General features: G+C 32.5%; 1 protein-coding gene across 1 annotated transcript in view; it reads right to left on the bottom strand.

Moving 5' to 3' along the window:
• Positions 1-12,189, bottom strand: part of KIF6 (kinesin family member 6) — a 185,482-nt gene that overhangs the window by 115,995 nt on the left and 57,298 nt on the right. Inside the window, exons 9-10 of the mRNA XM_069800369.1 lie at positions 11,834-11,920; positions 7,641-7,744 (exon numbers count right to left, since the gene is read on the bottom strand). Of these exons, the coding sequence (XP_069656470.1) occupies positions 7,641-7,744; positions 11,834-11,920 (191 nt within the window). The remainder of the gene's footprint in view (positions 1-7,640; positions 7,745-11,833; positions 11,921-12,189) is intronic.

Below are 12,189 nucleotides of genomic sequence, written 5' to 3'. Positions count from 1 at the left end.
GGAAAGCCTCAGAAATACCACTGGAAATCAGCTGAAAGCTAAGTACTACAAACCTAAATTATTCTTGAAAACAAATGCTTCAGATATTAAAAATTTTACCACTGCTGTAATTTGAAGCTCTTAAAGATGATTTTGAAGCTTTCTATTATATATAAAAATTTGGGAAACTTCTGCCCTTTGAGTCAGTATAATGAAGTGAATCCTATAATACTTCCACAGGTAAATATTATGACCTTTAAACTTTCAAGTGTCTCTTAAGCCTGCATGGATAACTATTCTCTTACATGGTGAAAATAAAGGTTGTGAGTAAGATTTGAATAATGTTATCGATACAATAATGTTCCTGAAGAGGAAGTCACGACGTCTCACAAAACAAAAAAACTACCCCAAACCAAAGAGCCACAGATATAGTAAAAATTTTAAGTTCTCATATTTAGAAATGTAAAAAGAACAGATGAAAACAGAGAACACAGCAATATGACCAATGATTCACATGTATGGAGATAAACCGATTTTCATAAATATTGAGTGTTGGCTGGTATTTATTGGTGTAATATGAACATGTTTGTTAGACCAAATGGTTTTTCCTAATTTTCTATTCCTAATTTTCTAATATTTTCAGCAAGGGCCAAGTGCTTATAAAATAACTGATAATAGAGCTAACCTTATTGATAATGAGTAGAAACAAATAGATTTTTGAATACCATGTGCATTTTGTTAATACTATAGGCAACAATTAGGATTTATATACTGCCTCTATGTAGCCAATAGGCTGGCATCCAAAGAGATTACCTAAATTCAAGCTGGCATGGATTAATTGGATTTTTTTTCAGTTGTACCAAGTTCATTTATTTGAGGGTAAAATTTTTGAAAATATGGCTTCTGATTTTGTAAAGCAATCAAACAAACAGTATCATACACACAAGTGAATGATTACCATTAAACACTTGCACTACACAGTAGAGAAGCATATATCTCCTATTACAGATATAACCCCCCCTTTTTTTATTAGACATATGGACAAAGCCATTTTTGCTACCTCCCTATGTGAGGAGATTCTTCTGAATTAGATGGCTACAATGTGCCAAACAGATGTAAAGAGTTTCTACACAGTTGAAAATCATTCATGCCAATGATGAAATGCACACAGATTTAAATCTTTGTATCAGTAAGGCAAGGGGATTTGGCAGGGACTATAAAAAGACCAAGACTGGCTTATACAGGGAAAAAAATGCCTACACTAATACTACACATGCAAATTTTTTGCAGAGAAGAAACATGTCAAAGTAGCCTGCTGAGTAGATGATTTCCTTCACTGACAGGACTATATAATAACAAACCAAAAGCACATGCATAAAGAACTGCTACTCACTGTCAGCTAATATTTGTGGCCATAACAGTAGTCATATTCTAATCAATACAGTATATCTAAAAGTAGCAAGAGAAAACTAAGCTTCAGTTTATCAAAATTTGAAAAATATAAATATCTCTAAGGAAAAGGTAGCAAGACCTTGAAATAAAAAGAAAGACCATAGGACAAGGATAAAAACTACACAAGGAAGTCAAAAGGACTCATATGGATGAACACTAAGACATTCTTACAGTATAGAAAACAGAGGTAGTTTTGAAAAAAATTGTGTAAAGTGTCACTTACAGGTTATTAATTAGATATAAAAGCTCAGAAGAAAGAGATTTTCAAAAAGTATTAAAAGTGTCAAAAGATGCAAGCAGGTATTTAGTGGTACTTTCAGAGACAACTCAGCTGCCCAAGCATTCAATGAATTTCAGTGAGATTCAAAAACCTGCTATGATCAGAGAATTTTGAACATATATATTTGGAAATTGGCTCCAAGATTTTTTCAAACATTTAAATAATCAAATTCAGCTATACTATCTTTTCTCCATACATCTTACTAATATGAGTTATACTATATTTCATTACCTTTCTTGAGACCATGTGACATTAGATGACTGGTATACTTTTGAACATTAGAAAACAGGACATAGTATGTAGTCTCGTTTTTCTCTGCCCCCCCCTGCCCCGGTAAAACAAAGTTGCTAAACTTTGAAAGAACTTTAAATTATGTCTCAATAGTTTCAATGTAAAAGGTAATCAGTTTAAATAATACAAGAATTTTTTTCTACTTTCAGTGACCTTGGAACAAAATAGCAAGATCAAAGAAAAGTATTTACACTTCAAGCATCCAGCTTAGGTACCTGCATTAGGAATCTAAACTTCCTGTGCTATCACTAAAGATTTTATAACATGTAAGAGAAAAATGCCCTCTAGAGAAATACATTGATTTAATAGCATTCTAAATCAGGCATCTAAGATAGAAGTTAATGTGAAACATTTTAAGACTACTTTATAGTTAAGGTAGCTTCTTTTCTCCTGAAAATTGCCTACAAGGTTTATGTCAGTCTGCTAACTTCTACAAAAATCCACTGCCTGCAAAGCTGTGTTGACATAAGGCAAGGTAATCTGCTTCTATTTCTTCCACCTTGCAACTGAAATTGAACACTGACATCAGCAAATAAGAACATTTGCTCTGCTTTGTAAATGAAACCATTTGTTCAACAGCTTAAGTATGAGTAACTGTTAAGGCTCTATATCATACAACAGTGCAATACTGTTAATACCATGATAGCATACAGATGTCACAATGCTGAAACAGAAAAATGAAAGACAGAAAGAAGTAATGAGAAATCCAGGACTTCAGTAAGATGAACAATATATGACTGTTGAGGTAAAAAATAGAAGCATCTGTAATAATATATGTATCTGAAAGAAATAAGGTAAAGTTATTAATAAATTAAAGTGCTAATCCAGTACTTCCGGTCCTGCTCTTAGAGAATTCCAACTGGCAAAAGCTCTGGAAGCGTGGGTGCTCTGGCACACAGGACCTTGATTTGAAATCCTGACTTTCTGGGCACACATTGTAAATTGCTAGTGAGCTCATTTATAACAACTGAAAAAAAATACCCTAAATGAGTCAAACAAAAAGGACTCTCCCTTTTACCTCTGGCATGCTTCTCACAAAAAAAAAAAAAAAAAAAAGGTATTTAATTCTATTCTAAAGCATAATACAGAAGCCTGCGAGAGTACAATTTCCTTCTATTTGGGATGTATAATGTTATTTTCTTTTTTTTTTTTTATAGTCCAAAGTGTTCCTTTTTTTCTTTTTTTCCGCCTAAACAAGAAACTAATTCTCTAGGTCAAAGAAATATTTAGAGGTCAGCTTTTTACAGCCGAGGAAGTAGATGGTAAGATCCAAAGCAAGCAATTCAGGTTTTGGAAGCATTTTATGTACTACATTCTGAACCACTTATATAGTCTAGCTGTACTTTTTATGCTGTGCTTTTTAAATAAACAAAATGAGAGCAGCAGAATGCATGTATGTTTAACATTTATGAGGATAAAATAATTTAAAAAAATGGCATAGTAATGTAAATGCTTACCATTTAACACAGAATTCTGAAGTAAGAATTCCAAACAGCTGTAGCTTTATTCACAGGACTGATAAGTTGTTTTGTATTATAATTTAGTATTCACAAGAAAAGTCAAGAGCATTTGTTTTTTATTTTGTTTTAAACTTAGTGAATGACAATGTGACATTGTAGTGGTTATGAGGAAAGCTTATTTGACAGATGGTTTTTTCCTTCCATTAAATGAATAATAATAATAAAAATAATCCCTGAAAACACTTCGTTGATTTAAGTGAGTAAAAACAATGAAGAATGAACTACTGCTTATTCACATACTAATTTCAGACATCTAGCAATTTTAACTGCATAGACTAGCCCACAGATTTCACTTGGAATGCCCTGAAAGTAAACAAGTGGAATGAAGCTCATTCATGTAAGAAATGTTTGGCATTTCTTGACTTAGTAAGTCAGGAAACATACAAAATATCATTTTAACATAATAGTAATACTTATTTCCAGGGCAATCACTAACACTTATTTCCTGTAACATACATAGAGACCAAAAACCTATGCATTACCAAAACCTCTTTATTAGACTAAAAAAATATTATTGGATCTACACATGTACCACTGGACCCAATTTCATTTTGGCAACCATCTTCTACTGAAAAGTGCTTAAGATAAAGACTTGTGCAGAGACAACAAAATAAATATGTACTTAGTGCATGGAGTTTTTCATTGACATGTTTTGTACTTTGATTATCTGTGTTCAGAATCAAAGAATAAATAAGAATATTGGCACAAAATGCTTTCAGCAGATTAATTTTGCTCTGATCTCCCTTGAAATATGTATGATGAATCAGAATAAGAATTAAAACACATCCATTTTTGATGAGACTATATTTAGTACCACTTCTCCTTACTAGTTAATTACCTTATTTGTAATAAAATTAATTACAGTAAGCCTTGACATTTTAAGAATTTTGAAAAGAACTGTGTAAACTTGGAATATTTTATATATATATATACACACACACATACATATACATGTCAAGATACAGTTTAAGTTTAAACAGAAGATATCCTAACTAAGCAGAAATGTCTAAATACTATTTGAAATCCATAATGACCCTAATTATAATTTCCTCTCTGGCATATTAAAAATCATCAATTAAAAAAATATTAAAAAAAATTGTTCAGTCTTGAATCCCCTACAGTACCACTCCCCTAAGAACCATTCTTGGGTGCCAACTCCAAATAAAGTGCAACACAATATGTTGCATTATCACCTATACCATGTTTCTTTTTCTCTTCTCTCTGTCACAACAATCTGATCCATATGCCTCCTGATAAGTAATATTATTTAGGTTTCATTATAGATGCAAAATTAGATGCAAACTACAACATAGACATTTTCCAATAATAGTAAATCATGATTTTATCAGCCCTCATGCAGGTCAATACTTCTGTTTCGACTACTCACTTGTATATTTATTCTTTAATGTTAACTAACTCTCCAGATAACAAGTAGCTCCAAGCTCAGATGGCCAGCAGAATTGTCATAAAGATTTGCTGTGTTATACATTGATAGAGTCTAACTGGAGACAGAACACGTAGATGCTATCTGTTGATTTTCATAAATGCTCAGGACATTTATGGACAGGAGGCTCAGACAGATGTAAACCAGCATGGTCACAAATATTATCGCCATATGAAAATGAGCTCAAAACACTGAAGTAGTGGCTTTTTTTACTATCATTTCATTATACTTTAATTTGGGTGTTTAGTCCACATCAGTTGTTTACCAGTGAACACCCTGCTTGCAAAAACACATAAAAAAGCGAAACTCATAAAACCTGACATTTTATATTTTCCCCCACTTGAGCTGTTTAAAAAAAGATTGACTTATCTTTCAACATTCCATTCAACTACAGCATATAGCATTAATAAACCAGTCTGACTCATGTATATGACAGTTATTCTCTAGCAGTACCTGCTACTCTCTGCTTGAAACTATGCTACCCATAAAAAACTCTGTATATCCAATTCTTTTTTCCACTTTAAGTCTATATTAAAAATAATGACCATTGAACAAGGCCATTATATGGCATTTATGACTGACGAGTTTAATTGTTTGAAGTCCTTATTTATTATTGATAGTCAGGAAAAGTATGGTATCTATCTCAGTCAGCAGTACTTAAGTTTTGTTCTATATTTTAATTGCAGAGCATTTGCTCCTAGAAAGAACTCCTGAAATAATGAACACATGTGCTACATGAGCCTGAGTAAACATAAATAAATGATAAATTTAAGAAACTTAAAATTTTGAGTTGCCCTAATATAGCTGAGGTCCTTGAAAGTTATTTCATCTTCTAAGTCTTATTACAGGTAGCAACTCATTAAAGTCTCCTCTCTGCTTCTTTCCGGAGGAATGGATGCAAAATTCCTTGCTATGATGTCAGAAGAAACCTTTTCTGATGATGTAATGCACTATATATTGTGCTATACAGATAAAAAGGAAAAACATACAACTGATACACTTTTTAGTCACACATTTCGAAACAAGGCCCCTCAGATGTACGCTATGTGCAGATGGTACGTTCCTAGTTTTCCTTTGCATATTCATATTAAAAACTGTCGTGAACTGCGAACCCATTCCCATTTATAAGACTGACATTTTCATCACAAAACGTCAGGTAGGAAATCTTGGGAAGTAAGATTCATGAGTGTGGCTTAAAAAACCCAAATGATTTCCAAAACCCCAGTTTCCCTATACAAACTAAACAGCAAACAGGACCAGAGTGGAAAATTCATATGACAGATTTTTACAAAAATGTTAGGAAAGTACATCTTTAAATGAATATATAGATTATTTAACTATATCTGAAAAAAGTCACTAAGAGCTATTCAACATCTGAAGGACTAGTTCTGTCAGGGTAAAAATAAACTAGCTAATAAGAGCATTTGATTTTGCATGTAAAAAAAAAAGAAAGAAAGATACTTGTCTGTTCTTGCTGTTTCTTTAATTTTCTTTCTATGGCTTGATTTTGTCACATCCAGTGCTACCCTGTAATGTCCTTGGTGCATTTGACTCCCATACTTTTGGGCAGAATGATAAATATTAACCCAGTAGGTCCTGAGGGGATATTTCTGCTTAGAAGATGATACTAGTAACTGCCTATGGTGAAAATTACTCAGATTAATGGTGTAAAAGAAATATATACATAATGCTATCTAGCTCCTCATCCTTGATACGGATGTCATTTAGTTTCTGAATTACAACAAAACAAAACAATCAAACCCAAGAATTAATAGTGACAACAATCTACATGAGAAAATCAAGGTTCAAGGTAGCAGCTTGTCCTCATGTCTCCAGAATCTCCTGGACATCAGGGGAAATCGCACTGGTAGTTTTCTTCTGGACCAGTTCCAAAATAAATTAAAATAAGACTAAAAATTCTCACAGCTTCAACTTAGTAACCATTAACATACTAATGAAACAAAATCTCTAGGCAGTTACTACTTTCTTTATACAGATGAGGCACAGACATTAAATAGGTCCATCTTACAGAATCAATTAACTTTTCAAAACTGGGAATTGAATTTAGTTATTGCAAACCTTTAGACCTAAGTAAATATTTCTACGTTGCACATAGAAAGTTCTTACATGCTGTACTGATCTGTTACAAAAAGCTTTAAGATGTTACAACACTTAGGTGAATTAATCATGCATTTTCAATAGCATGCCCAGTAAAAAATTTGAATATTTGGCTTTTAAGACATTGATTAATTGTGTATCAGAAATGCAAGATTTCTCTTGGCCTATGTCAAACTAACACTGCAGGAGGATACTTCTCAGCACAAAGAATATTTCTTGAATTCTACTCAGATCGTATATCCAGTTTTGAGAGATACTGTTTTTCTATTCCACACTATTATACAACACTTCTTTTTGCCTGGCATGTGACAAGCATTCCCATCCTTTACGTTTACTTTACTTCACTTCCTCAAAGCTGAGGCGGCAAAAACAGAGCCAGCAGCCTCATAGAGCTTTTCATGGAAAACCGCCATTCTAACCTGGCATCTAACTTCATTTTATTATTCACTCAGAGAAGTTTAAAACTCTGAGATGAATTTAAATATTTATGCCAACAAAGAAACTGATGAAAAGTACCATCACAAAAGAAGAAAACAAAAACAATGTAAGCCATTACCGAAGTAGCTCTTCTTGTGAAAGCTCTGACGTTCTTTGCTTGCCAGTCACCAGCGCCAGCTCATCCTTCAACTCCTGGATCTCCTTTTTCAGCTGGACAATCATCTACAAACAGCAAGGCATAAACAAATTATCACCTACAAATTAATACCTAGTTTATGATTTTTGCATTGGAAGGCTGAGTTTAGGGAAATATTACACTTGGGTTTTCTCTTTTTTTAAACGTCTCTCTTTTAAAAACAGTCTAAATGCCTTAAATATACCAAGAACTTTTTTTCCTTTTCCATTTATAAAAACAAGAAAAGTCTTCCAAACTCAGTAAATTCTATATGTTAGAAGACAAGGCTGTACAGAAAAATTCCAAAAGATTATTTGCAAAAGAGAAAAAAAAATTGCCATAGGAATAAAAAGAGCTTTCTGATTCATAGTTTTGCCTGTTAGTAATGAAAACACATCTAAAATAGAACTGATGTCTTTGTCAGAGAAAGGACAAATACACACCAAAAGTGATTTTCTCTTACTTTCCCTTTAGAAACAGGAATTCCAAAACAATATCTTAATATTTTAATCTTAACTTTTCTTCTTTTTCATGTAATATTCCATTCTTATTAGAATTATAGCAAACTATAATTGTAGGATGCATCAGTTGCTAACAACAAATGAATAGTATAAATCAACATAATGGAATTAAATTGCATTAATGAATAGTACCGATTGAGAAAATGACTTGGAGAACTGTGTTAGATTTTAAAATTCTAATAGCTCATTATTGGAGCCTGTACTTTCAGAAGAAATATCTGTATAAAACCATATTTTACAAATCATTAGCCTCCCAAGGCCAAATTCTACAAAGCAGGGACAATATGCAAATCCCTAAGTCTAAAACATGAATGAACAAGTTCTTGGATACTTTCTGATTGATCATTTTAATGATGCATCACCTTATAAGGGCTCAAATGTATCAGGAGTCCAATCATATTTTTAGATGGATATGAGTACTCTGATACCATGTGCAAAATAAGTTTCCAAGAGAAGAATGTTTTCAAGGAAAAATGAATTAATCATTCTTGACTGCACACACTTTTTAGAGATAAGATTGTTGAAATTGATGACATCTTTTCACTGGATGTTAAAATTCCTTCAGACATTTGTATTTCTTTTAATGTTTAAATTTAACAATGACTTCCTAAACTTTGAATGAGTATTTTTACTTTAAAAATCAAAATATTCTAAACATACACGGTTATTTCCTTTAACCCTAAACTCACTGGTAACACATTTGGTACTATGAAGTATGAAAGGCTAACTTACAATATTTTAAGTAAGAATCATTAAGGTGGCGAACTGTTAATTACAGGCGCTGCAAGAGTGCTTCAAGAATATTGCAGGTCAAACATTTTAACCTGATTTTAGGTTGCCTCACTCTGGTGCCACACTCTAATGTAGTCTGTGCCAATTACTGACTCAATAAAATAAAATTTGGGGCTGAAGTATAAAATGGCAGAAAGCTGAACTGATAGTACCATCCCTGTTCAATGCTCAAGTTTGCTAGCATGATTAACGTCGATCTGACAACAACAGAAATACTGTTTTCAGAATAAGGATAAAAGATTGATTTTCAAGTATTATTAAGACAAACAAAAATCTACAGCAGCATATTTTCATTTCTATTTTTAAATGAATGCCAGAGGAGATTAGATTAATTCAGGTCCAGTAGTTTGGTTTTCAGTTTAAACCAAATCCTTTAATCATGAGTGAGAGAGGTTGAAAGCCGAGTCACTTGAAAAGCAGAATGGCTACAAGTTCATGTTCTTAGTAAGATACACACTCAGGAAGTCTTCATTATGAAGAGTAAAGTTAACGCAACAGTCAGACTTAACTTAGATCTATCAAGAGGTATTATGCACTCCCTTTATAAATCGTGCACTCAATTTACAGATTTGCAGTATTTATACTGCAAATAAATGGCATTTTTCATTTTATGAAAAAAATTGTAAGTCTAGCAAATCAGGTTGCACCCTGGGAATATACTTCAGGTAGTTAAGATGGGCAAAAAATTCCACAATGAGCACAGAGCCATATAAGGTCTAGGTACCTGTGTTCCCCTGCCTTTTCCACAAGAGGGGATGGTTTTCTAACTCTCACGAGTCCACTTTTGCTTTACTTTCTAAATGACCCTGCAGAGTGAGACATACCAAACTCGTGGAGTATAGCTCCACAGGATGTAGTAAATGTTCAGGAGCCTGCATGTGTTCCACCTCAATCAAAGGCTTCTGTGGCCATGGAAGAATTTTTTTGCATGATTTGCTACTATAAAGCCTACACAGGAAAAAAAAAAAAAAAAAAAAAAAAAGGACAGACAGACAGAAATGAAGAAGTTGTTCAGTGCCTACTGGGTTTATTTTTTGTGCCTTTTTTTGTTTGTTTGTTTTATGATGCTGTTACTGTTAGAAATTGTTCGGAAACAAAGATAAATAATATAGTAATAAAAAAAGAAAAACACCAGAAAACCTGACAAGAATCTCCTATTCCCTTTGAACTTCAAGGACAAGAGAAAACAAAAGCACAATCATTAACAGTAACTGAAATATATTAATTAACATCAAATAACAATGAATGAAATAATCAACCATCTATTCCCCAATTTTTAGACAACAAATGCTTCTTGTGTTATATAATCTAGCATTCTGCAGTCTAGCATTCAAGGGGAAAGCATTTCCTAGCCAGTTCAGAAGGTTATATGAGAAAAAAATACATAAAACTTGTAATTATAAATTAATCATGAGAAATTTAGAAATACAGTAATAATATTGCTTATTAAAAAGAATGATAATGCGATTAGTATATAAAAAAACCATACAGGACCATTGAAATTAGAATATTTAATTCAGATTTTATATTCTTTAGAGGTGAAAAACTCTGTTCAAATATATAATTATGTTGTCAAAAATTATGTTTTAAATATTGTCTGTTTATATATAAACAGAATAATATAATACCTTAATCTTATTTTTCATCTGATGTCTCTGTCACAGAGACAGAGGGTATGCTGAAATGCATCCATAGTTCTTTCTTCATTATATCCATATATGCGGCTTTGGCATGCCCAGTGTAACCTCAGTCAAACGTTTCACATACCAGAAAACATCTTTGATATACAGCATGCAACCCAGCTGATCCAGTAACTATCATTATCTGCAATACTATGTCGAATTAATCAATCCTTAATAGGTGTACTTAATATTTACAAAGGAAATAAATTTTCCAGGTAATGCAGAAAATGACATCAAATAAACTAACAAAGGCCTCTTAATATAGTAGTTATAATTACAGAGCACATCTTCAGACAAATCTGGTATGTAACAAACTAGAGGCATACAAAATCTTTCAAAGGAAAGACTAACCAAATACTAAAAAGAAAAAGTCTTTTTATTAGTTATTATTATATATAAGTTATTATTATAATAAAGTGTTAAAATTTTTGTTATGCACATTAAAAGAAGAAATTTGTTTTCTTTATGTGGCAATGCTTTGTGCTTTACAAATGTGGATTATTACCTCTATCCTTCTCTGCACTTCCTAAATTCCCAATCCATTCTGCAGAGCTCCTTTGCTGCTCTTCGGGATATGAACATCAGCCTAATGCTTTAGTGTGGAAATCCTCTTTCTACATCTCATTTACTTGTCTTCCTTTTTTCCTAATGATAGCTTTACAGAGTTTGTTCTTCCTAGCTAAAACATTCCCTGGACCAGTCTCAAGGAAGGACTGTATCTGTATGTTTCTTAGCTTTTTAATACACGAACTTTCAGTACAGCAGCATGCCTTCAAGTGACTAGCAATCTTAGTATATTTTGTAAGCACTTTAGGGACATCCAGTTAACTGTGACTATGATTTAGAAACTAACACCTAAAAGAAGTAACACAAAGATGATAATGAAAGTGACCATTGCTCCTCAGATGCCTTAAGAGATAAGAAAACTTTTAGAGGTTTTATAAAGGTCCATTTAATTATAATTATGTCCAAAAGCAAAAAGTTAAAATAGTAGTTACTTTATAGAAAAAATTGGAACTTGCATCTAAAAAACAATTTAATGGGATGATTCAGTATAAAATCTTCAACATCTGTTGACTGATATTGATTATTCAAACCTAAAACAAGCAATCTCTTTCCTCTGCCCCCATACAACTCTCACCAATCTGGGGTCAATTTCTTCATTAAGAACTGCTTCATTCTTAATAAGAGCAACTCGCTGTGCAAATCTGCAGGTTGCTATAGATTCCTGGAAGAGAAAAAAAAAAGAAAGAGACAAAAAAGAAAAACTTCAGTTAGCTTTGCACCAGGTAAGTAGAACAGACTGTTAATGAAGTCATCAAACTAAGTTTCTATTTTTTGTATACTTTACAGAAATAATCTATCATTTCATATCCCCAAACAACAATATTCAAGGGAAATTAGGTTAGCATATTAACGACTGACTGACAAAACTGTAAAATTATAGTACATATTTTATTGACCCAGTCAATCCCCTGATCAACTCCATTTCAAATG

This window comes from Haliaeetus albicilla, chromosome 13 (genome assembly GCF_947461875.1).
Source record: "Haliaeetus albicilla chromosome 13, bHalAlb1.1, whole genome shotgun sequence".
Lineage (NCBI taxonomy): Eukaryota > Metazoa > Chordata > Aves > Accipitriformes > Accipitridae > Haliaeetus > Haliaeetus albicilla.
The sequence above is the reverse complement of the archived record's forward strand: the minus strand, read 5'-3'. Positions and strand labels throughout refer to the sequence as shown.